Here is a 26,838-nt window from a genome sequence, read left to right on the forward strand (position 1 = left end):
AATAGTTTGTGACGTACATAGCAATTAATGAGCACGCACAAGGGGTTTATTTAATTCCTTGGCCTCTTTCCCATTGTGATATAATAAGATAAGTACTTTTCACCCAGACCATATCTGCTTTTAGGAGTTTTTCTGGGGCAGTAAATAGTTTGGGACTCCCCAAATAAATTGCAGATTTTTTAACATAGTTTAACCACGTAATGCTGCTTGCTAGATCAAGTTTAAGACCATCGCAAATAATGACACATTTCATGTCAAGATCTGGATTTATCCAGAGACTAATCCATTTGAGTAAAGGGGCCATACCTATGATGTCTGAGAAAAAACCTAAACCCAACTCTTGATGTATGATATAGGTGGAAGTTGATGATGGTACAGATAGCAAATTTCTTAGGAATTTATTTTTATTTTCGACTATCTGGACCTCACCAACATCCCTATAACCCCAAAGTTCAGAACCATTTCTTGCAATAGCAAGACATTTCGCCTTTTAAATGTTTAACATGGCACATATTGGTTTAGCTCCCAATCTACGGGAAAAATCTAAAACTGCAATGGTAGATCTAGCCATTAAATTTCTTTTAGCTTTCATTTGAGGGATCCATGTGCCCCTTTCATCAAATAATACTCCCAGGTATGAGAATGATGCCACCTGTGTAAGTTTATTGCCCTCACAAGAATAGGTTTTACATTTCTTCACCTTTGCCCCCATGTTCATGACATGGGACTTAAAAAAATGTACATCCAGGTCCAAAGATTTCATAAAAGATGCAAACGTTGTTAAAAGATGCTGCAGGCCATTTGCCGTTCTGGCTATTAAAGCAGCATCTTCCGCATAAAGGAGAGCTGGAATTAATTTCTCACCAACGTGGGGAATGTCCATGCTAGCACCTGATAAAACTGTTTCAGATCATTGATATATAAAGTAAATAAAATTGGTGCCAGCATGCAACACTGCCTCACCCCTTTAATAATGTGGATGCTGCATGTTAGGTTGCCTGTTTGGTCAAATCTGACTGTTGCTTCAAGATCTAGGTGCAAATCCGCCAAAAAATATACAATATTTTCATTCAGCCCTGACTTTAGTAATAGTTGCCATAACTTTGATCTATTTACACGATCTAAAAATGGTCCATAAAAGCCAAGTGAAGTGAACCCTTCTTCGCAATCGTGTATTTCCCAGACTACAGAAGTAAGTAATTTGTAATTTGTAATTTGTAACTGGGTTTTGTATCAATTAGCCCTAAGGCAGGGTGCATTTTATTTTATGTGAGTACATATCTACATGAGCATTTATGCCCTTGTGATGTGTAGTGCTATTACTAGATATTGCAAGTAAACAGTAAAGCCATTTTAAGGCCCCCCTTGCTAGGCTTGTAAGATCTCAGGGGATGGAGGTGGTATCATACGCCGATGACACCCAGATTATGGTTTCACTTACTCAGTCCTCTGTCGTATCATCTGCCTCTAGCTTCAGGTCCTGTATGCAATACGTTGCAGATTGGATGGTTGCCAACTTCCTGAAGCTAAATGGCGACAAGACTGAGGTCTTGGTCTTTGGAAAGGACCAAGATATCTGGTCGAGTGAGTGGTGGCCTACTTCTCTTGGCATCTGCCCCACTCCCTCGCAATCTGCCAGAAATCTGGGTGTGGTATTCGACACTTCACTCTCGATGTCCCTACAGGTGAATCGGACCGTCTCGACCTGCTGGGGCGTGATCAAGACGCTCAACAGAATCCGCAGCTATCTGTCTCTCCAAGCACGCAAGCAGATTGCAGTTGCCCTTGTTGGTTCCAGGCTAGACTACTGCAACTCTCTCTACATGGAATCCAACAAGGGCCTTGTACACCGTCTGCAAATTGTGCAGAATGCTGCTGCACGTTTTGTCCTGGATCTTCCCAGGGCCTCTTCTGCTACTGCTGCGAGGAGAGACCTTCACTGGCTTCCTATTCAGCACAGAATTGATTTTAAAATTCTGTGTCTAACTTACAGAGCTCTCGAGGACGGCTCTAAGAACGCTATTAGTCATCTGCTCACTCGCTATCACCCTACAAGGTGTTTGCGCTCATCGGGACTACTTCAACTTGTTGTCCCTCGTTTTAAGCTCACTAGATGGGGAGCTAGGGCCTTCTCCGTCGTCGCGCCACAGCTTTGGAACATCTTGCCGATGGAGTTGAAGGTCCTCCCCTCTCTAGCGCTCTTTAAAAAGGCTTTAAAAACGTGGTGCTTCTCGAGAGCTTACACAGGTTGAGCTGCCTGGTTTTTGTTGTGAGCTGGATTTGGAATTAGGCGCCTTGATGCCCATTGGGCTAAGTCCGCGCATGATAAGACCCCCTTTATTTATTTATTTATTTATTTATTAAGGGATCTACTGGGCACTTTTGAAAATGAGTTACCCAGCTACATAATGGCTTCACTGAAACATATTGTGTTTAGTATCAAACTCCTTGTATTAATTAATCACTCTGATTCCAGCGGTGGATTTATTAATACATGCACCCAGAGGATACCTTAGAGGTACCCTGAGCCTCACTAGTCTTCTGGTGTGCTGGCAGTCTGGTCCTGTCCAGCCTTCCGCCACAGACTAGTTTCTCACCACCTGGGAGGTTAGGGCCCCGCTCTCAGCGGTTAGAAATAATGCCTGCACTTCCTCCAGCAAGATGGCTAGTAAATTAGCATGTCAAGGCAGGGAAGTTCAAAGAGCATAAAGCCTTTCATATTCTAGCCTAGCTTCCCCAAGACCTGGAGGATGCCACCCCCTGCCTGGAGGCCCATTTCACATCAGAACAGGCAGGAAATTAGCTATGCAAGAAGGTGTGTTGCACCTCCAGGCTTGTCGTACCCCTAGGGTTGTCTACCTGAAGTAAACACGAAACCTAGGATTTTGTCAGCTTAGTTGTGGTGAAATTAGCAACTCTCTGACATGGTGATGCTCACTCCCCACAGGAAGTGGTCATCTAGGGGGTGTGGTGATCCCCCAACACCAGGAAATCTGATTCGACTACTGGGAACTGAGGAAGAAAGAAGGACCGGAGAGACCGAGAACTGAAGATACGCATCCAAGATTGACGCAAAAACATGAGTGGCTGCTAGCACTTTGACCATCGCTAGGGCCGACATCGCCAATTGTTGGACACCTTCCCAAACCCTTGGAGGACTGCCCAGCACCTCTACAACCTAGAAAGATCTCCCTTGGAGTAGAGGAGCTTCTCTCTTGCTTCTGCAGGCACCACAAAGCATCTGCAGTCCACAGTGTTGCTAGCTATCGGGCTCACTGAAGGAGCAGCACAACAGGAGAAATGTATTTGTGCTCCAGGAGGTCAGATCAGTCTCCTTGCCAAGTTTGGAGATGCCCGTTTCCCTCCTCCCCACAGCACCAATATCCTGGGTACTGGAGCAGTTCCAGCAACCAAGGCTTGTTGGTAATCAAGTCTGGACTCAAAACAGCACAAAGCCGGACCTACTGTCCACGGATGTCAGCATCCACTAGGCCAGCACTGAGTGGACGTGCTGCCCTGTTTCCCCTCCTCACCAGATCACTAAAACACAGAGTGAGCCTCTGATCGACCGCGACCTGACTCCTCAAAGCACCCCTGAACCTGTGCTCCACAGCCCGAGCCCGAGGGAGGCGCTGGTGCCTATGTGATCTTGAGACCCACAAGAGCTGAGCCCACCCATGGGTTTGGCCAGGCAGGTCCACCAATTGCCACCTGCAGCCTCTTTATGCAAGGACTGACACCCACATGAGCGTGACCCCGCTGGACATAGCCCCACAACACATGAGCCCCCAAGTCCAAGTGGACCGACGGTGTTCCTGTGTGCCCGCGACCTAAGCCCCACCTGCAGGTTTGGGTTCAACCGGACTGGCACCCCAATCCCTGCTTGCAGCCTCTTTTCAAAAGGACAGTTTTCCATCGACTTTAACAGGGTACCTGTGGCCGAAAATCACCTCTGCACCCGGACACCCCGGAGCTTACCAAGGTGACCCGCAGGTGCTGCCTTAGATCTTGTCCCGTACTTACCTTAAGTTCAGAAGTACATTCCTGTAAGTCCTTGACAAGTGACCGTATGCAATATTTTCTTTCCATGGGAAACAACATCACCGCTTTAAGGATGCACATACAGTGAATTTTCCATTTCTTGACAAGTACTTACCCGGTTATGATGACCTGGATGTCTAAATTATATAAAAATTTCATGCTGGATTTCTTTGAATGTGTGTTTCACTGACTTTGTGTGTGGAATAAATGATTAACACCATATTCTGATGAGCCTAAACAGCTCATCCACACTAACACAAAAAAGAGCATTTGGGATAATTATTTTAGGCCCTGTAAAGCAGTAAGGGTCGCCTGAACTCTCTGCACAGTGTACCTCACTGTGGGTGCACTATATAGATCGCTTCCTACACTTAAATGACATTTTAACAGTGTTAGAAATGTTCATTTTGTTCTTGTTATTAATAACTATTCTGCTTGCTGTGTTTATTATCTGTGTTTGTTTGTTTTAGATGTGCTGAGAAGCAGACTGTTCTTGTAGTAATAAATACTTTTTAACTTAAAGGGTTCGTTAATCTTAGTTTGGTATGTGTGTGATATTGTGAGTAACAAAATAGATTTGTTTCTGTCATCACTGTGCCCCTGATCCCTTTATGGGATCCCAAAAGCAATACTTCTATGGCAATTGCACATTAAATAGGATATTGCAAGGCTATGTTAACTTGTCTTTTACGTTAATCATGGTGCATTGAACCAAGTTCACTTGTGTCACCTGTGGGTGGGAAAGCACCCCTTGTAGTGTTACGCCAAAAACGTAAATGATTTTAAAAAAGAGTACCTCTGACTAGCGAATTCATAGTCCGACAAATCAGGACAGCAAATGCATGTACCATAAGAACAAAACAGCCTGCCTGTAAAGGGTTATGTGGCGGAATATCTCGCCATACTTTAAGTATGCTTACCACGTCATCCGTGGCATCTTAAAGTGTATTAATATATCTATCCACTATAAATGTTTTTTAATCAAACATAAAGGAAATCCTTAATACCTTCATGCAAAAAACGTTTTTTATATGAAAATATAAATCATTTATTGTAAAGATCATATAAAAATACATATATCTATACTTTTCAAAGTGCAAGATATAACAGAAAAAATAACAAAAGGACAAAGGGGACGATATCCCCAACGTTTAAGCACCAAAATACTATCCCCACTGATACCAGGTTTCAAGAGCCCATAACCTCTCAACACATTCGTGCAACAAATACTCTCAATCATACCAAAAGCCAGCAGATAAACAAGACAAGAAAAAACAGAATTAAAAATTAGCAACAAAGTATACTAATAAATAAACAAATGATGATTTCCTTAGATTAAAAACTTTATTGTGGATAGATATATTAATACACTTTAAGACTCAATGTATGACGTGGTAAGCATCCTTTAAGTATGGTGAGATATTCCACCAAATAATCCTTTACATGCAGTCTGTTTTGTTCTTTAGGTACATGCATTATGCCAAAGTCGTAACTTATGCAGCATCTGTAGCAGGGCATACATGGAATCTGTGCCATAAAAGTGACGCATTATTGTTTATCCACCTTATATTTATGTAATACTCCTCTGCTGCTGTATTGCTTGGTTGTGCTGTGGGCTGTCCGAATTGTTTATTTCCCTTCCACTTCGACTTGTGCAGAGCACAGGCTTATTCTAGCTTGTGAGTTAAATATTTTGTTTGAAGCATATGAGCTGTATATCGTATACTTGTGCATAGATCGCCATCTGGTGTTGGGCTCGGATGTTTGCACTTTGTTTTTGTCTTGGAAGAAGTCTTTGTAGTCACGAAGTATGTGACTCTTCCTTAGGACGATAGTGCGCATGGGCATCGACTCCATCTACAGATTGGTTTTTTCCGCCATCCGGTTCGGATGCGATTTGCTGCGCTCCGGGTTGGTGTTGTTTTCGAACCCCCTTCGACGCGCAATCCCTCTCCACTCGACTGTATTGTCTCTATCGCATTTCCTTTTCGACGCATATCTTCAACATAGACAAAAAGTTGTTTAAGAAACGATTTTCACTTTCTGTGTTTACTGTCTATGCCTGTGGTTGTTACAGTTAAAAATTGTAGTTTTAGCCTGCCTGTAATTGCATATTTTATCACCTGTGTTGTGTTTTAAATGTGTGGTTTTTCCTGCCCATGATTGCCTTCATTTAGTGTTTTGAATTGTGGGATTTGTAGTCCAACCTCTGTAGTTTGTCCCTCTCATTCCTTGGTGACAAATCAGTTTTCCCCTCCAAATTTCTCCGTTGCTCTGTGCTTAGGCCTGTGTGCTCAAACAGTGCACCCCCAGCCACCATTTTGTGTTCACAAGCCAGTGAGGCCAGCCCCCCTCAGCCCCTGCCAGCAACAGGGGTTTCCTACATCAGAGGGTGCTTCTATGAGCTGTTTAAACTGTATTTACTGGGGCCTGTGCACTTCGTTTTTTGGCCATCAGGGGAAGTAAAGCTTTATTCAAACAGTATTGTAAGATTTCGAAGTCCAAAGTTCTGGATTGAGCCTGTCTGTCTCCTAGGAGATTCTGAACAGGAGCAAGCAGCTTCCAACTCCCTGGCCAGCAAACCTTGTCTGAGGTTGCTGGGACCTTATATGGTGTGGTAGCGGTTGGCACATGTGTACACTGATTGGTGGTTGTATCTGGTGTTTCTATTGGGTTAGGGTTAATGTCCTCATTGGTTGGGTATGTGAGGGTTCTGATTGGTTTCTCGGTCTGTGATTCAATCATTGCAGGGTTGGGACTAGGGCTAGGGTTAGGATTTCTATTGGAAGTAGGGACTAGGGCTTCCTATGTTATTGGTTGTTGGGAGTAGGGTGGGATTAGGGCTAGGGTTAGACCTTTAATTTGAAGTAGCTAATTAGGGATTCTGGTGTGATTGGTTGTTGGACCAGTTGTGGAACTAAGAGTAGGGTTAGGCTTTCTATTGGAAGTAGGGACTAGGGCTGCCTGTACCATTGGCTGCTTGGACTTGGGGTGGGACTAGTGGTAGAGCTAAGGCCTTTATTGGACGTAGAGATCAGGGTTTTTGAACAGATTGGGTGCTTGGACGAGGGTTAAGATTGGCTGTAAGGTCCTGGTCTCCTATTGGTTCTAGATGTTAGGGCTAGTGTTGTGATTGGATAGTGTTAGGGCTAGGGTTCCCATTGGCTGAAGGGGTCACCTGATTACTAGGGCTACAAAAAAGGCCAGGCTTAGGGCGTCTCAGCCTGGGCGTCGAGGCTAAGGGTGGAGAGGACAAGGGTAGTTGTGTGTTTGAGCCTGTTAAGGGTGGAGAGGACAAGGGTAGTTGCCTGTTTGAGCCTGTTAAGGGTGGAGAGGACAAGAGTAGTTGCCTGTTTAGGCCTGTTCGAGACTGGTCGGGACTAGGGCCAGAAATGCTGCCCTTCTATTCATTTAACAATACCCAGCCCACACCATCCACAACCACAAACAGAGCAACACACTCACACCAAATATACACCACGCACAACACTATGCACAGATTAATGTACCAGCATGCACCATCAACCCAACCAAACCACATCTACACACCCTACTATCCCAACTACCACACATATCCACCATCACCCACAAACAGTACACAACTCTATCCTATACCACTAACCAATACACTCATTACTAACACGCCAATCAACACCATAAATAACTACAACCCACTCAGACACACTCTCCCTGCTGTAATTACACCTAACAGTCCACCTTTTATCACTAACAAATATATAATGATCCTTCCATGAGTTGACTTAAAAAAAAAATCCTTCACTCTTTTATCCCTCCACTATCCTTTTTCTATCAAAATTAACAGACTAACATGTTCACTTCTTAAATTCCATATTCCCTATTCAACTATACTAATATACTGCCCAAATAACTGAGTACCATATCTACTACTCAAATTGCTTCATATTTATACTATACTAATTTTCAACACTAATCCTTTATTGGTTCCGGAGTGGCGTGCTACTCGCCAAAAAAGCGCTTCAACACCCATCAGGGGTAACAAGTACTATATGAATGCAAATCTTTCTTCGCCTTTTATCCATCCGTTATCCTTCTCACTTCAAGTAACAGACTAATATCCACCACTGAAATTACCTCATATTTCACCATATTAATTCACCACTAATCCTTTACAGGCTCCCTGAATAGCATGCGTCAACAAGCGAGCGATAAATAGATACAAACTTTTGTCCTTCTCTATCCTTCTGCTATCATTCCAAATCCAAATAACTGACTAACCTATCCACCACTTAAAATGTACTTGCATGTTTCACTATACTAATTCAACACTAATCCTCTGTGGGTCCCGGAGCAGCGTGCTACCCGCCGAAAAAGCGATTTGACGCCTCGTCAGGGTTAGTAAGCGCTATATAAATGCAATTACAATACAATACAATATAAAATCCTCTATCTTCGACGCGGGCCGTTGAGCCTATCCGCGCCAGCTGTCAATGGAAAGGACTCCTTCAAAAAAATGCCCTGGGTGTGGTGCTAAGTTCCCACACACGGACTTACACAAGGTATGTAACCTCTGCCTCTCCCTGGAGCACGAAGACAAAAACTGCAAGGCCTGTTCATCTTTCAGGTCGAAGAAAACCATCCGTGACCGTCTGGCTCGACGTCACGAAATGTCTTGAGGAAGCAGCTCGATTTCGGACATCTTCAGGGCAGATCCCAGTCTCCAACTGGTACAACAAGCTGATGAAGGAGAGATCTCCATCTCTGAAGCTGACGACTCCGACGTCGAAGACCAGGCAGCCACCTGGTGCTCAGCGGTTCGTGAGTACCGAAACCCCTCTCCCAACCAAAATCAAATCTAAGGCTCCAGTAACACATTTCAGACACCCCGCCCTCGGGCCTGGCTATGAAACAAAAAGAAAAGCCTTCTGGCTCGGGATCGAGCCAATCCCATTCCGGTGCTGAAAAATCACCTTCGGCACCGAAGTCTAAAACCAAGGAAGTTCCACGGACTTCTTTGTCTGCACCGAAAACAACCCTGACGCCAAAACAAACAAAAGACAAGCATCTGGAACCGAAAAAATCTTCGAGCGAAAATAACTCTCGGAGCCACAAACTCCTACACCAAAAGGTAAAGAGTCCAGGACCCCACAGATACCTTCAGAGACACGGGCTAAACAACATTCTGACCCTAAGTCTTCGGCACAATCAAAAGACATTGTACCCGTACAACAGTTTCCAACAGATTTTTCGGATCCAAAACAAAAGACTCTCTACATTGACCCAAAAACTGTCAAAGTTGTCGCCAAGCCCCCTAAAAAGAGAAAAGAACCTGACATACCCTTGAAGCGAAAGGAGATGGCAACAAACGCTACTCCACCTCTCTCTACTTCTCCAAATGATCCAAATCTGCTAATTTCTCCAGCACACCCCCACAACCTACATTTACACCTCAACCACAGGATGATGAAGATGACTATGGTGATGAGGGTGGGAATGGAGATCCAGATAAAGATGACGATGCAGATACCATTCCACATAATCCAGATCCTTGGGATGATTACAACACAGATCCCGGCCCACACAATGACCCGGACCTGTATCCCTCTAGGCCATCACCACCAGATGACAATATTGGGTTTGCGCAACTCATTAATAGAGCTGCTCAGTACCACGGAGTACAGTTACACTGACCCTTTAGACGGAAGACTTTTTACTGGAAACATTTACACCTGCACAAAAATCCACACGCACCCTGCCAATGTTAAAAGGAATGTTAAAACATGCACCAGAAGTTTTTAAGGACCCTGCTAGGGCCAGGATTCTTACCACCAGAACAGACAAAAAATACAAGGCAGCTCCCAATGACCCAGTATACATCAAAGGTCAGGTCCCTCTTGTGGTGTCTAATACACGAAAGAGAGCAAATTCACAAAGCACAGGTGACAACCCTCCTCCTGATAAGGAATCCAAACTTATAGACTCATCTGGAAAAAGCACCGCGTCACAAGCTGAAAATCATTGGCGGATTCCCAATGCCTAATATTATAGAGGTCCCTAGGATGAGCTTGAAAAGCTAATGCAACATCTTCCTGACCAATTTAGGGACAAAGCTAATGACCTTCTACAGGAGTGAAAATTAATAACTAATATCTCCATCAAATGTGCGCTGGATGCAGCCGATACTGCCTTTCGTGCTATTAATACAAGCATTTGCTACGCAGGCACGCTTGGCTTAGAATCTCCGGATTCAAGCAGGAAGTGCAGTCAGCTATTCTTAATCAGCCCTTTCACCTAGAGCATCTTTTTGGGCCCACAGTAGATACATCTTTAGAGAAGATAAAAAAGAATACAGAGACTGCCAAGGCCACGGGGTCCTTGAAAACCCCTAGAGGTTAATTTTGTCTCTCCTTTTACAGGGCTGGCTCCAATACTATTCGCTTTGGAGCATCCCTCTTCTTCCTATAAGAGCCCCAATCAAATAAATTCCTCCAGAGGTTACTTTCGTGGAGGGTACAGAGGCAACAATGGTATGGGATGAGGTCACTGTAACAATACCCGCAATTCCCCTCCCACCAAGTAGTGACTTCCCTTCACTCCCCCCCCCCCCCAAATCATCCACCCCTGTCTGGGGACATCTCTCACAGTTCCTATTTGTCTGGAATTCTATCACAACAGACGAGTGGGTAAGACAAATTATCCAGTATGGTTATTGCCTGGAACTCATCTCTACACCCCCAAATATCCCTCTCAAACAACGTCCAATATCCTCAGAACATCTCACTCTTCTGAAACAAAAGGTTCTCTCTCTATTACAAAAACATGCAATAGAACCAATCCCCTTGACTCATCAAGGCACAGGGGTTTACTCCCTCTACTTTCTAATCCCAAACGACGGCGGCTCTCTCAGGCCTATACTGGACCTCAAACTGTTAAACCTCTGTATTCACTCAGACCATTTCCACATGGTCACTCTCCAACAGGTGCTCCCACTGCTTCAACAAAGCGACTTTCTCTCCACTCTAGATTTAAGACACCTACTTTATATTCCCATTCACCCCGCTCACAGAAAATAGCTCAGGTTCGTGGTGGACGGTCAACACTATCAATTCAAAGTCCTTCCGTTCGGAGTGGCCGCAGCACCCAGAGTCTTCACCAAGTGCCTCGCAGTAGTGGCAGCTCACTTACGAAGGCAACACATTCACATGTTCCCTTATTTGGACGACTGGCTCATAAAAGTCAAGTCACACAACAGTTGTGTGCAACACGCACACAAAACAATCCAGCTACTTCCCAACTTGGGCTTCACGGTGAATCTCACCAAATCCCACCTCCAACCGTCCAACAAACAACAATACCTAGGGGCTACAATAGACACTTTAAAAGCTTTAGCAAACCCCAACCCTCTCAGGATAAGCAGTATGCAAGCTCAAATGTCCAAATTTCATCCTCAACACTCTTTACCAGCTCGAGTGTTCATGCAGTTGATCAGTATGATGGCCTCTTGCATTCTCATCGTCCCTTATGCAAGACTCCAGATGCGTCCCTTACAGGAGTGTTTGGCACATCAGTGGAACCAGGCTCAAGGTCAGCTAGCAGATCTGTGTTGGTGGACAGCCGCACACATCGCTCTCTGCAGTGGTGGAACACACAAAACCTTTCCAAATGGCGGCCGTTCCTCGACCCGGTTCCACAGATAGTGCTAACAGCAGACGCATCGCTCACCTGATGGGGAGCTCATCTTCAGAACCATACCATGCAGGGTATATGGACCCTCAGCAAAAACAACACCACATATTACCTGGAACTACTGGCAATTTTTCTGGCACTAAAATCCTTTCAACTCCATCTCGTAGGCAAAGCTGTCTTAGTTCGCACAGACAACATGACGGCAATGTACTACATACAAAAACAAGGGGGGAGACACTCTCTACAGCTTTCACACCTAGCTCAAAGCATATGGAGATGGGCCATTCCGCAAAACATATATCTCCTTGCAGAACCGCCCAGGGGTACACAATCAGATTGCAGATCTGCTCAGTCGTCAAACACAGCAGATCCACGAATGCGAACTTCATCCTCAAGTTCATAAGCCATTCTTTCGCATGTGAGGCCACCCAGAAATGGATCTGTTCACCACACATCAAAACACAAAATTCCCTAACTTCGCGTCCAGGTATCCACACCCATTGTCCAAAGGCAATGCTCTATGGATGAACTGGTCCAACAAATTTGCTTACGCTTTTCCGCCTCTCCCACTAATTCCGTTAGTGGTTTGAAAGCTCAAACAGCATTCCCTCACAATGTTCCTGGTTGCTCCAACATGGACCCGACAACCATGGTTCACAACCTTAAATTCCACATAAATTACCTGGAATTGTTGGCAATCTTCCTAGCGTTAATATCTTTTTAACTCTACCTCGTTAACAAATCTGTCCTAGTCCGTACAGACAACATGACAGCAATATATTATATGCAAAAACAGGTTGGGACACTCTCTGCAGCTTTCACACCTCAAAGCATACGGAGATGGGCTATTCTTCAAAACATATATATCCTTGCAGAAAACCTCCCAGGAGTACACAATCAAATTGCTGATCTACTCAGTCGCCAAAAACAGCAGATCCACAAATGGAAACTTCATCCTCAAGTTCTGCTTCCATTCTTTCAAATGTGGGCCACCCAGAAATAGATCTGTTCGCCCCACACCAAAATGCCTAAGCTTCGCATCCAGGTATCCGCACCCATTGTCCAAAGGCAATGCGCTCTGGATGAACTGGTCAGGCAAATTTGCTTACGCTTTTCCGCCTCTCCCGCTCATTCCGCTAGTGGTTCAGAAGCTCAAGCAGCATTCCCTCATAATGATACTGATTGCTCTAACATGGGCCTGACAGCCATGGCTCACAACCCTCTTGGAACTATCAGTAGTTCCTCATCAAAAACAACGCTTCTCACTCAGAACCATAATGAGATAAGGCATCCAGATCCCAATCAACTCAACCTTGTGATCTGGCTCCTGAAGTCTTAGATTTCGGTTACCTCAATCTCCCACCAGACTGCATGAACATCATTAAAGAAGCTAGACATCCTACCACCAGAGCATGTTACGCCGCAAAGTGGAAACGTTTTTGTAAATTACTGTACAAATAAAATCAATCCACTGGATGCTTCTATCCAAAACATTATATGTTATCTCCTACACCTACAGCAATGTAGCCTAGCATATGAATCCATAAGACTACATTTCGTTGCAATAGCAGCTTCTCTCCAAAACAGACAACACTTGTCTTTGTTTAGAGTACCCGCTATTAAAGCATTTATGGAAGGACTTAAAAGAATAATTCCACCTAGATCTCTGCCCTCTCCATTATGGAATTTAAATATTGTTCTTACTAGACTCATGGGTCACCCTTTTGAACCTCTGCACAAATGCAAACTACAGTTCCTCACTTGGAAAGTAGTCTTCCCAGTCACTATCACATCTCTCAGAAGAGTTAGTGAACTCCAGGCATGAACCATACAAGAACCATTTTTACAAATCCATCATAACAAAGTGGTTCTTAGGCCTAACCCAATTTTTTTTACCTCAAGTCGTTTCTGCCTTCCATCTTAAACAGTCTGTTGAACTCCCAGCTTTTTTCCCACAACCAGACTCAGTGGCCGAACGGGCTCTTCACACGTTAGATGTTAAAAGAGCAATACTTTACTACATTGAAAGGGAAAAATCCTTTAGAAAAACTAAACAACTCTTTGTGGCTTTCTCCCCACCTCATAAGGGCAATCCCATTTCCAAAGCGGGGATTGCAAGGTGGATTGTCAAATGCATCCAAATATGCGATCTTAAAGCCAGCACACACTAACCATTCCCTCTAGAGCTCACTCCACATGCAAACTAGGGGCTTCTATGGCATTTTTGGGGAACATTCCCCTAGATGATATATGCAAAGCAGCAACTTGGTCTACAGCACACACACTCACTACACACTATTGTGTAGATGTGCAAGCTAAACAAGCAGCTAGTGTGGGCCAGGATGTATTAAGAACTCTTTTTCAAACCACTGCAACAGATACAGTTAGCCATCGCTAAGGAGGTAACTGCTGTATAGTCTATGCACAAGTATACCATCTACAGCTCATATGCCTCGAACAGAAAATGCTACTTACCAGTATGCATCTGTTCTTGACATGTAGAGCTTTAGATTCGTATACTCCCACCTGCCTCCCCGGATACCTCTATCAGTTCCAGTACTATCTTACTTAGATACATTAAACATGGACATATTTTCTATTTCTTGCTAACTCCCTCATAAACCTCCATGGCAAAACAGTCTGGAGATGGAGTCGATGACCATGCGCACTATCGTCCTAAGGCGGGGTCGCCTACCTCGTGACTGCAAAGACTTCTTACAAGACAAAAACAATGTGCAAACATCCGAGCCCTACACCAGATGGCTATCTATTCACAAGTATACAAATCTACATCTCTACATGCCAAGAACAGATGCATACTGGTTGCATTTTCCTTTTGTGTTAATGAATGTTGGGCACGTAACTTGGAGTAGTCCATGGTATACACCAATTGTCCAGTATAGATCTTCTTGATTTGGTCAGTAGTTTGCTAGGAGCCATTGCCTGACTTGATAGTTTTCTTACTTGTGTGTATTGCCCATCTGGTGGTTGAGTTTGTGCTTAACATTAAGTTGGATGTTCTTTTAGACATTAATACAGTTGATTTGATAAATGACACATTGCCATCTGTATGGCCATTGGCACAGTGATGTTTGAATGAGAACATGTTGCTTGTAGTCAAAGTCAAAAGTAACTTTATTTCGATTGAATTTACAATCATAAAAAATACATTTAAAACCAAATATTTGCAACAGTTTATAAAAATGTTCATTTACGCAATAAATACTAAGGGAAGCATAACACTATAGATCAGGGCGTTGAAAGATCATACAGATTCAACTAAGCACTGACACTCTGTACAGAAATATAATAGCCTAGTAGTCGATTGAACAAATAAGGAGTCTTAAGGTGCGGTAGCCAATATTTGGGAATTAATTTTCAAACAGGCTTTGAGGTAGCAGGCTACAGATTTGGCAATGAACGGAGTATCTAAGTGCTGAAGTGCCAAAAGCGCCGGTCTACATCTGCTCACACCTAACTGTCGAAGAAGTGTAACCAGCCAGCGCTTACGCGGGGTCTCATAAAGACTGCAGAAAAAAGTTACATGCAGAGTAGACTGGCGAGAATGTCCATCACACGGACAGCTAGGTAATTCACGTGACCAATCAGAGGGCACAGGCAGTGAGACAAGACGATAAAATAAATCAAACCGAAATCTGGTTAAAACATATCTCTCGTGGTTAGACAGAAAAAAAGACAAATAAGGTTGAATACCAAAGGAGGATTGAATCATCGTTAAATGAACATTTGACTTTTTACCAAGTTCTGAGCACAAGCGTAATTCGCATAAATGGGCGACACATAGATTTTTCAAAGTTTTTCTTGGTATGGCCAATAGTGATGCAGGGTCTGTGAAGAATGCAGGGCAGTTCAGATCATTCAAGAATTTAAAAACATATAACAGCCAGGGAATCTTTTTCCAATAGGTCAGTGTAAGACAATCAGATATTAGTGACCTAGTGAGATGGCATTGCTCCTGGGTCCATATGCGATGCCAAAGAAGGATCGGCTGGTATTTAATGATGTCTGATAGATACTCCCAGCCGAGCTCTATATGGGTGCCATAAGTAGAAGCGCTTCGGGGGAGGGCTAGTATGTACTTCAGAAAATCATTTTCAGTAGTTTGGAGCTCACTAGCGGGTATATAGCCCCATACACCAGCTCCATAAGTGGCCACGCTCATACATTTGGCTTGGTAAATCTTCAAGATTACGGCAGGAGCGGGCTTGCCTAGTTTCCTTGAAAATGAAGTCAGCGCCGATGTTGTGCGTTGAAACTGCAGTTTCTTGCTGGAAGTGGCAGGTTTCCAGGACAAATCTTTATCAATAAGAATCCCTAGATATGGATAGGTGTTAGCAGTTTCTAACCTTGTCTTCCCAATCAAAAGAGATTTACATTTTTGGGCTTTCTTACCAATGTTCATAACAAAAGTCTTGGACTTATTTACTTTAAGTCCAAAAGAGAGCATGAATTGGCAATATTTGTTTAGTTGGATCTGGAGTTGATTGGGTGTCCTTGCTAAAATTACAGAATCGTCTGCATATAATAATGCAGGGATTGGGCGGGTGTTTATGCAGGGGAGATCTTTGGTGTCAACTAGCATCGCTTGCTCCAGCCCATTTGTGTAGATGTTGAATAGGAATGGAGCAAGGACGCACCCCTGCCTAACGCCTTTAGCAATGTCAAATGATTCCGAAAGCTCCCCTTTGATGCCATATCTCACGCAAGCTTTTGCGTCCGAGTATAGCTCTCGGAGAAAATTCAGGAGTGCAGGATCTATGCCCAGATTACTCAAGATCTCCCAGAGCTTGGAATGAATTACGCAGTCGAATGCGGAACTCAAGTCCACATAGACTAGGTAAAGACTACCGCCTTTGGCCCAGGCATATTTACCCATCAGCAGAGTCAGATTTAAGGCCTGTTCAACGGTGCCCGGTCCCTCCTGGAATCCAAACTGTAAGTCGGTTAAGAACTTATTCTCCGAGGCCCAGTCCCGGAGACGCTCCAAAATTAGTCTACCGGCGACCTTGCCCAGAGAATCCAGGAGGGAAATGGGCCTGTAGCAGGCTGGGTTGTCACGTTCACCTTTTTTAAATATGGGTAGAAGCACAGAAGTGGACCAGGATTCTAAAAGGCCAATCTGAGTCACTGCGGACATGACCTGCGTAACAATTGGGGACCAGAGGTCTATATTGCTCACAAAGATGTCTAATGGGACCCCGTCAGGGCCGGGCGCTTTACCGATCTTTGAGGAGGTCAGCGCAGCAGTCACCTCCTCTAGGTCAAAGTGGAGGTCGATAGGATAAATATTGTTGCTTGTGGGAGCTGCCCCCTCTAATCTTGAGGCCTCGGTTGTTAAGGTGGGGTCCCCAAAGATCTGTGAGTAGTGCGCTACCCATTTATCGGCGGGTACTGCCACATCTAGATGCCGTACAGCAGTCGCATCAGCTAAAAGGGGGCCTTAACTGTTCTCCAGAACAGGGTACAGTCCTTACTTAATGTGCTCTGATGTAATTGGGCCCAAAGGTTGTTTTTTATTTCCCGTTTACGGGATTTTTGTGCCGTCTTATAGTTTTTTCTTAGGGAAGCAATTAGGGGCATGTCCCTGACTTGTTTGTGTAGAGCACTTTTTAGTGCACGCAGGGCTTTACGGCAGTGAGAGTCAAACCACCCTCTGGAGTCCCTATCAAGAGTCTTATGTTGGCGTGTAAGCTCTTGTCGTATAGCTTCTAGGATTTTGACAAAGCTTGAGAGGATCAACTGGGGAGGTGAAGACTTCTCCAAGCAATGATAGATTAAGGGAAGGGTTTTATGAATAATCTTGCTAGTGACCTCTGTGGGATTGATCTTTGACCATTTAACAGTATAGCCATTGATTTTACTCATCTCCAGAGATTGCTGCGTTAAAAGGCTTGTTTTCGAACAGACTGGGGATGGGGTATTTAATACTATAGTAATGCTGTTGGAATAGTGGTCACTTGAGGGATCAGTACCAGTTATAAAATGTTTTAGTCGATTATTTAAGGATTGAGAACATAAGATAAAATCAATAATAGTAGAAAACCCTCTACCGTGAAAAGTCGGCTTAAACTCAACAGCAGGACTCACTAGTTCGTTCGCATATTCGAGTTCTAAAGCAAAAACACAGTTGTTTAAGGCATCTCCAATACTACTGTGGGCAAAGTGGGCCAGGGGGACGTCGTGCTCGTCTTGGAGCCCACAAGTACCTTTTTTATAGGTATTGCACAAATAAACATTAAAATCACCGCCCCACACAACATGACATTGTAGCTTCTGGTTCCTTGTTTTCTGATCTTGCAAATATGAAGTGATTTCCGTCAAGGATTTTACACAGTCACCAGATGTAGCATTATTGTACATATTAATGAAATAATAACAGGAACTGTTGTCTGGGACTAATTTGAGGATTTGGAGGATTGGAGATACTAACGGGACTTCCGTGGTCGTGAATGGAATTAAATTGGAAATGTAGATAGCTAAACCACCCTTGGATCTTCCGTGAGCAGACGGTGAGGCCGGAAGATGAAATGTTTTGAAGCCCTGGATGTTAATAGGGACAGTTGCCCAGGTTTCCTGAAGGCAGATTAATTTATAATTATTGGTCACATCTAGCCAAGACTGCAGATGAATTTTGGATCTAAGGCCAGCTACATTCCAATATAGGACTGGAAGATCCTGGGTTGATGGCGAAATAAGGTTTGAGATCTGTGGTTCAACAGAGGAATGTTGGGATCGGGGCAGGGACTGGATAGTTGGGACAGGGGGGGAAGGAGGTACGTTTTGGCTTACAAAGTTGAGGAGTAGTGAGTTGTTGACTCAAAAGTGAATCAACTAAGGTAGTTGACTGGGCAAAACACGAATCCTGATAGATAGATAGTGACGACTGTGAAGTCAAGGTTTGCTGGAGGATACAGGACTCGGGATAGATATCAGACAGGGATGGCAGAATGAAACCAACCGCCCGAGTGCTCTTGTAGATAAAGTTGGGGTTGAGCGGAGCATTGTTAGGGCCGTTGACTAAGGTAGATGGAGTTGGTGGTCAGTCTACTAAGTCCAAACAGTCATATCTATTGGATAATGGTGGTCCTCTCCAGTTGTTAAGGTGGCCGGGTGGTGGGTTGCTAAAACCATAGCCTGACCACTGGTCTCGGTCTCGGTCTCTGTTTCCACCCCAGTTCCCTACCCTCGTCCAGAACCATGGAGGACCAGCGTTACGTCGTGTGGTCGGGGGATAGAAATACGACAAATTATGAGTAGCTATCCCTTCAGTAGAGGTATGATCACCCCAGGAGCAGATATGCTCAACTGTATTAGGGTCTTCAAAGTTTACTATAACGCAGTCGCCCAAGATGTTTTTCGGTTCGTTTCCTAACCAGGGCACTCTGCGCACAGTAGTGACTCTGTTGTCCATGAAGGTTGGAAGAGGTCTGTTGTTGGACAACCAGTATATTACTTTATTTTTTAGTGACCAGACCGGTTCGTCCTGGTTAGGGGAGAGTTCCGGGACACCTGTCAAAATAACTGCATATGGGGATGCCTCGGGTGGGAGGTGGATAGGGGGCCTACTTCTCTTTCGGATTTTCGGAATGGTGTTAAATCCAGTAGAGTTTTTAGGATGGGTGGGAGCAGGGGTAGGAACAACGGGGATGGGAATGGAAGAAAGAGGGTTTGATTGGGTAGATGGTGTTGGCTTAGGATTGGTTACGGGGTGAGGCGGTAAGGGATTAGAGGATTTGAGGAGTGGTTGCGGCTTGGTTGTAGGTGCTGATGGTTGTTTTTGATTAGGCTTCTCTAGGGCTTTTTGTTTATTGATATTGGGATTCTGCGCAGAAGTTGCAGGCTTTGGTGTATTTGTGTTAAGAGTTCTGAGCCTAGCTTGCGCCAGGTTGGAATCCTTCTTATTTCCCTTACTTGTATTTAGGCCTAAAGACAGTTGGGTTAGTTGGGACTGAACCGTATGCAGAGCCTTTTCTATTGGTTCTAAATAAGATTTAAATAAGTCTCCAATTCTGCTAAACAGTAGGCTGTCATTTCTGCATGTATTAGTTGTAAGATTACCATTTTCCATGTCTCCTTCACTGTCATAGCTACTGGAGCTGGTACAACTAATATTCAGGTTAACCGAGATAGGGTCCAATGTTTGTACACTTGATAGGGGAGGAAGTTGGTAGGGGGTTGTGGGGTTAAGGATTTGTAGGGAAGGATGAAAAACAGAAGGAGTAGCAGGGATAGTTGCAGGGGGAGGAATGATGGTATGGTGAGACTTAGTAGTTGCCTTCTTCTTTAATTTTTGGGGGATTGCTCCTTCTCGTACACCCCTATCTATAGAGAAGGAGGGGGCATCATCTGTTTGGGTAACAAAAATGGCTGGAGATTTTTCAAGAGAAAGATTGGATTCGGAAAGATCTAGGGACGCAGATAGGTCCACTGTGCGAGGGACGGTGTGCATCTCTGCATGTGCTGTCACAGGAGGGGGTAATTCTACAGGTCGCTGTTTTTTTTTTGCAGTGGCCAGTAAGCCCATTGAAGAGCGTCTGGCAATCATCAGGTCCTGAGAGACCCTCCGTTCCAGTAAAATGATACCCTGCTCGATGGCGTCGTTTGCTTTAGTTATGAACTGGTCTATTGGGCCAATAACCTCGACAGCAGTTTGAGCCTGCTTCTTAACGGTGTTTCTGGTAGTTCTCGGAGGCATGGTACAATAGAAATCGTAACAGGTGCAAAAGTACAGTGAGTCTAATAAAACTAATAACAAGATTATCGGGACCTGGATAGAGGTATAATCAGTGACAGAATGTAAAAGCAAAACTGAAATAGGATGGCCCAGTCCTGTCCTGCCCGGTCTTGAACGGGCTTAAACGGGCCCGCGCTTCACCCCGCGCGCGTCCCGCGTTGCATTTGGGTCCGTACAATTTATGGTGAGCGAGATAGGGGGCGTGGCCGCCGGGGGAAGAGGCACCAGCTGTTAGGTGTAGAGGCTGCTGGTCCTCGCAGTCCCCCGGTGAAGCCAACAGGTAGCCTCAAAGTCTAGTGCACGCTGGGAGCGTGCAGGCTGTCCGCCCATTGCGGAGAAGCTCCCACCAGCGGCACGACCTTTCCTGTGCAGGTTCGAAGTTGCAGAACGCCCTCCGTGTTCAGCGTTAAGGTATCCTCCTTAGTGGCAAAGAGAGTTTGAGCAAATGAGCGGCATGTTGCTTGTATAAAATTTAGCATTACCGTTGACTCCTTAATAGTGCTGTGGGGGACATAAGCAGAAAGGAGAGTGATGTTGTTCTGGATTTGGTCATTCCAGCCTATAACTCTAGTAGAGGACTGTAAAGGTACATCTTATATGAATAGAATGTTGCTTGATAGTAGCAGTGTCACCTAACCTGATCAATAAATGGTCAGAACTGGGTTTAAGCTGGTATCCAAAGCTTTTGATCATATTTAATATCATTTAATGGTTCTATTATCTTCTCTGGATAGTAAATTAATAAATTGTTTTTGCCAGCTTTGGATCCATTTTATTGTTAACTTGATATTTTATTTTCTGTAGGGTTTACACCGATATGCAACAGGTGCTTGATAATGTTGATCATCCACGTTTTCAGCTTACGAATGATGAGGCTGAAGCAGATATCCTATACTATTTCAGTCACATCAAAGATTACAGGTAAGGGGTTGGTTGCTTATATTAACATCTGGCATCCAATTGTGGTTTGCAAAACTTTATTATATTTATGCTAATCTCTTTGCAGAAAGTTGAGTGAAGAGAGGCCCCATGTGATGCTTAATCAGTTTCCATGCGAATGTCTATTGACAGTCAAAGATATGCTGGCTTCGATATCGAGACGAGTTGGAGGTTCAGAAGGACCGAAATGGCTGCCTCTTACTTTCAACCTTCGTACAGAACTGCCACAGTTTGTTAGAACTTTTCATCAGCGTGAGGAGAGGTACCTTGGGGATTGTTTCGCCGCTTGGGAATTGTAATTTTAAACTGCCCGATTACTATGCAAATCTATACATTCGAGGCATGTGTGGCTGTAGATACTCATGCTTAGCATAATCCTGCCATCTGATGTGCAAGTTGTATGTCTTCTAAGAAAGACTTTTGAGTCACGAGGTAGCGTGAATACTCCTCTAGCTTTTAATGCGCATGGTCATGGAGTCCATTATTAGATTGTTTTCTTCTGCATTTGGGTTCTGACGTGGTTCCCTCCGCTCTGACACCATTGTTAAATATCTCTCTTGGTTTTTACCATCATATCGTTTTTATCCCTGCTTCTTTTCTCTCTACTCCTCCGTTCGACCATGTAAACTTTGTCAAGGCTACTCTAGTCTGCCACAGCTCTTGTGGGCCTTCGTCCTTGGGGCACAACTTTTCTCTTTGTCGTTCCATTCTCCCCCGATGATCACTCTGGATCGGAGGTCAAAATCCAGGATTTCGCACAAGGTCAGTCCATGAGTACTGTGCCCCCTCCAGATCGAGCATGACCCCAAGGCCCAACAAAGGGTCTTACTCATGCCAGACAGCCCAAAATGTACTGTTGGGCCACCACTACCTTCGGATCATGGTAGGAAATGACCGTCTGTTTTGGACACGTCCAACTTTGGCTCAGCCCTACAAAGGGGTTTCCTTTGCCACCACAGGATACCCCCTGGGACAATTATTAGGCAGAACCTCCTGCTAAACCCTTTCCCAAGACAACACCACTACCTATCTACCATCACCTGTTATAAGGTACAGTTACACACTGAGCCACTACAGGTTGACTTTGTGTTTGAGACCCTATCCTCTAATCAACGCTCAGCACAATACCAGCCTATGCTAAAAGTCATGTTGAGACTCTACAGACATATTCATTGACCCTGTTAGGTCTAGAGTAATTACATTACAGATCTAAAAATATATACAAGGCGTTACCCAATGACCCAATTTATATAAAAGGACAACTTGCACCTGATTCCCTCGTAGGTGCCACAGCACGCGGAAGGGCTCTCCCCCAAACATGTGGTGAGGCATCCCCACTAGATAAAGAAAGAAACAAAATTGATGCTGCGGGGAAAGAGGGTGGCTGCCTAATCTGCCAGTCATTGTTGAATCTCCAATTGTATCTGCCTCCTCTCCTGCTACTACAGGGCCCACTGGGAGGAGATGGAAGAAATCATCCAACATCTCCTAAAGAAGCATAAAAAGAGGGCTTCTCATCTCTAACACTGCCATCCGCTATTCCCTCGATGCTGCCATCCGATGCTGCTGACACAGCAGAAAGAAGCGTACATTCTAGCGTCTTCAGAAGACCTGCCTGACTCCGGCTTTAAACGGAACCTCATGGCTCTCATATTCGATCGATGAACAAACTATGATTTGGTTGCAGTCCCCCCCCCCACACACACACACACACACACACTCGCACACTCTTTGCCTGGTAATTGATGCAACTTTGACTGAAGTGTACTGGGTTCCTGCTAACCAGATCCCCAATACTTGTGTTCTTTCTCTAAAAACTGTACAATTGTCCCCCCCCCCAATTGGCAAAACCTTTAGCACCGTCTGTAAGTACCTATTCAATGGTACCCAGGGCCTGGGAGACTAAAGATGGCTCCTAAGCGCTGCAGCATGAATTGTGTGTGCCACCCTAAGGGACCCCTCACCAAGCACATGCAAGACTGCTATTGCTGACTGAGTGTCTTGGTGCAGAAAAAAGTGAAAACACAACATGTAACACATCCCTGTGGGCCACGTCCCCTACCACTGCATGTAATATTTGAAAGTCACCCCTACAACAGGCCTAACAGCCCTAAGGCATGGTGAATATTACATGTGAGGGAATACCTGCATGAGCAGATATGCCCCTGTGCTAGTCAGCCCTAGTACTGGCAGTACAAGTGACTAGGTAAGCCATTTTTAAACATGTGCTGGACACTGGTGAAAGTGTGTTCCCCAGCTACATGATGGCTTTCCTGAAAATAAGGATGTTTGGTATCAAACATCTCGTATTGGTAATCCCACATAGACACTAGTGTTTAATTTACCAATACAAGCATCCAGAGGGCACCTTAGAGGGGCCCCCTGAAAACCTACTAGCCTCTGGTATCCTTGCTGACTGGTTTCTGTCACCTGAGACGCTATTTTGACCTCCTAGGGTGAGAGTATTTGCTCTCAGGAGACCCAGAACAAAAGCCTGTCCAGGAAGAGTGTGTAACGCCCCCTCCCACAGGATGATCTGCTGATTAGCCTCCTTGGGCCAGAGAGTTTCAAAGAAGCTGACGCCTTGGGAATGCAAGTAGCCATCTTTGTGATGGCATACATAGGAATTCTGGGACAGGTTTATGCCCTCTTCCCACATGAAGTGTGCATACATGGGGTGTCGTGACCCCAATGGTCTGTAGCCCATTGGCTACTACCCTACACTCCCCTAAAACCCCAATATTCAGAATTTAGGGGAGCTCCTTGCACGCGGGAGGCGTTTCCTGATTAACTACAAAGAAAGACACGAAGAGCCGCAGAAGAGACTTTGGCCCACCCTGCTATCGTTCTCTATTGACCCGGCGCTAAAGATGTCTCATTCTGCAGCAGTGTGCCTCCAAAACCTGGGAGGACTGCCTGTCTTCAATAAAGACCAGGACCTCATGATGAACAGTGAAACTGTTCTCTGTGGGAACTAGTCTAGTCTAGTCTGGAGACTTGTATTGCGCAACATATCACATCCCAAAGGAGTCTCATGGCGCATGCGGACGATCCTGGAGTGGGAGAATGAGCCGGAGGATGGAAACTAGCAGAAGAGCCATGTTTTCAGTTTTTTACGGAAGATCGTGTGTTCAGTTGTTGTACGTAAACTAGAGGGAAGTTCGTTCCATAGGGATGGTGCCCTGAAGGAAAAGGCACGACCACCATTTCTGGCCGTTTGAACTCTGAGCGGCGTGAGCTGTGATTTAGTACTTGATCTCAGCTGTCGACCAGGTATGTACCATGTCAGTTTCTGGGTCCAGTATTTTGGTCCTCTGCCGTACACGTGTTTATGAACCAGGCACATGGTCTTGAAAATAGTTCTTTTGTTAACAGGGAGCCAGTGTAGGGTTTTCAGGCATGGTAAAGAGGGGGATCGTCTGGGTAGACCTAGAATCAGACGGGCGGCCGTGTTTTGTACGACCTGCAGTTTCCTGGTATGGCACTAGTTTATGGCGAGAAACAGTGAATTGCCATAATCAAGCCTGTTTACAATGAGGCCCTGGACCAGAATTCTGCGAGTTTCGGTTGGTATCCATTAAACCTTACGTAGACTCAGCATAATTCCGAAACAGGTGCCCACTGTATGGTTCACTTGGTCTCTCATGGACAATTTGTTGTCCATGCGGAACCCTAAATTGCGGACTGATTCCTTTGGAGCGGGACACTCCCCTAATTCTGAAGGCCACCAATCTTGAGTCCAGTGTTCATTTGCTCGCCCAAATAGTATGACTTCAGATTTGGTGCCATTCAGCTGGAGATGATTTTGGCCCATCCAATTTTTTACCTCTACCATGCACTTTTTAAAACGCCTTGTAGTGTCGTTTACGTCTGGGCAAGTGTGACCAGTATTTGCGTATCATCCGCGTAGGATAATACGTCGAACCCAAATACTCTGGTCACATTGGCCAGGGGAGCCATATAAATATTAAAAAGTGAGGGGCTCAAGATAGAGCCCTGAGGCACACCTCTTGTAACGGGCCGAGTGCTAGCCAGAATATTGTCTACCTGCAGTGTGGTTGTTCGGTTAGTCAAGTAGCTGATGAACCATTTTAAAACCTGCCCACTGACACCACACTCCCACAGTCTTCTGATCAGGATCTGGTGGGAGATGGTGTCAAAGGCAGCCGACAAGTCTACAAGGACAAGAATAGAGGATTTACGTTCGTCCAAAGCAAGCCTAATGTTGTCGACAACTTCGATCAGTGCTGTTTCCGTGCTGTGGGCAGCACAGAAACCTGACTGTGAAGGGTCGAGTAAGTTGTTTGTCTCCAAGTAGTTTACCAGTTGTTCGTTTACAAATGCTTCCAACATTTTTCCTGAGTATGGCAGCAAGGAGATAGGGCGATAGTTTAGAAAAGCATTTGCATCTGCGCCGTTTTTTTTAGCAAGGGTTTGACTCTTGCTGCCTTCCAAATTTTTGGGAATTCTGCTTCTTTCAGGGATTTGTTTAAAAGCCCAGAAAGAGGGTCTACTAGTCTTGGGGCAAGGTTGGCAAATAGTTTGGAGGTTAATTGGTCACTGGGGGAACCTAATTTAAGTTTTTCGTCCTACTCGCATCGTTTTTTCATTGTCCAACAGATCGAAAGTGGCCCATCTCGGGGAAGAGTCATTTGTATATACAGATTCTTTAACGTATGGGTCCTGTTGTAAATATTGAGGGGGTGTATTTTCTAATTCAAAAGATTTGCATATGTTTGTGATTTTATCATCTAAGAATTTAGAAAGGTCTTCCGTCCATTCTTCAGTTTTTGGAGTTGATTGTGGGCTTTTAAAGGAGGTGAATTCCTTTAAAATGTGGTGAAGCTCCTTAGACGAGTTCTCAGCTTTGGATATTCGTTCAGCTAGATGTGTTGTTTTTGCTGTTTTTATTTCCCTTGTATATTTAGTGTGCAGGATTTGATAGGTTTTACGATTGTTTGGATTTTTTGTTTCCGCCAAATTTTCTCGGCATTTCTTGTTTAGGTTTTAAGGTTTTTTAGTTGGTCAGTAAATCAGGGAGAGATTTTATTCCTTGCATTGGACCATTCGCAGAGGGGCGATTTTATCCAGTGCTTTACTGACGGCGGATTCTAAATGTATAGCTGCAAGATTAACATTATCCTTCGGATCGGTTTGGTCTGCCACAAAATTCTCAGAGAAGGCGGCTAAAGTGATCTTTTTCATATTTCTACAAGATTTTTTATTTTTATTTCTTGTCATTTCTGGTCTGTAGCTATTTATGACAAATTTCATCAGATAGTGGTCGGTCCACAGTAGTGGAATAAGGTTGGCTGTCGAGACATTAGGAGAGTTAGTAAATAAGAGATCAAGCGTATGACCAGCTTGATGGGTGGGACCTGTGATCTTTTGGGTCAAATTGAGGGTGTTCATGGAAGAGATTAATTTTTCTGTGTCAG

General features: G+C 44.5%; 1 protein-coding gene across 1 annotated transcript in view; it reads left to right on the forward strand.

Moving 5' to 3' along the window:
- Positions 1-26,838, forward strand: part of TTLL12 (tubulin tyrosine ligase like 12) — a 256,888-nt gene that overhangs the window by 106,811 nt on the left and 123,239 nt on the right. Inside the window, exons 7-8 of the mRNA XM_078673878.1 lie at positions 21,266-21,382; positions 21,468-21,662. Of these exons, the coding sequence (XP_078530004.1) occupies positions 21,266-21,382; positions 21,468-21,662 (312 nt within the window). The remainder of the gene's footprint in view (positions 1-21,265; positions 21,383-21,467; positions 21,663-26,838) is intronic.

The sequence above is a fragment of the Lissotriton helveticus genome, chromosome 1_1, assembly GCF_964261635.1.
Source record: "Lissotriton helveticus chromosome 1_1, aLisHel1.1, whole genome shotgun sequence".
In the NCBI taxonomy this organism is placed as follows: domain Eukaryota; kingdom Metazoa; phylum Chordata; class Amphibia; order Caudata; family Salamandridae; genus Lissotriton; species Lissotriton helveticus.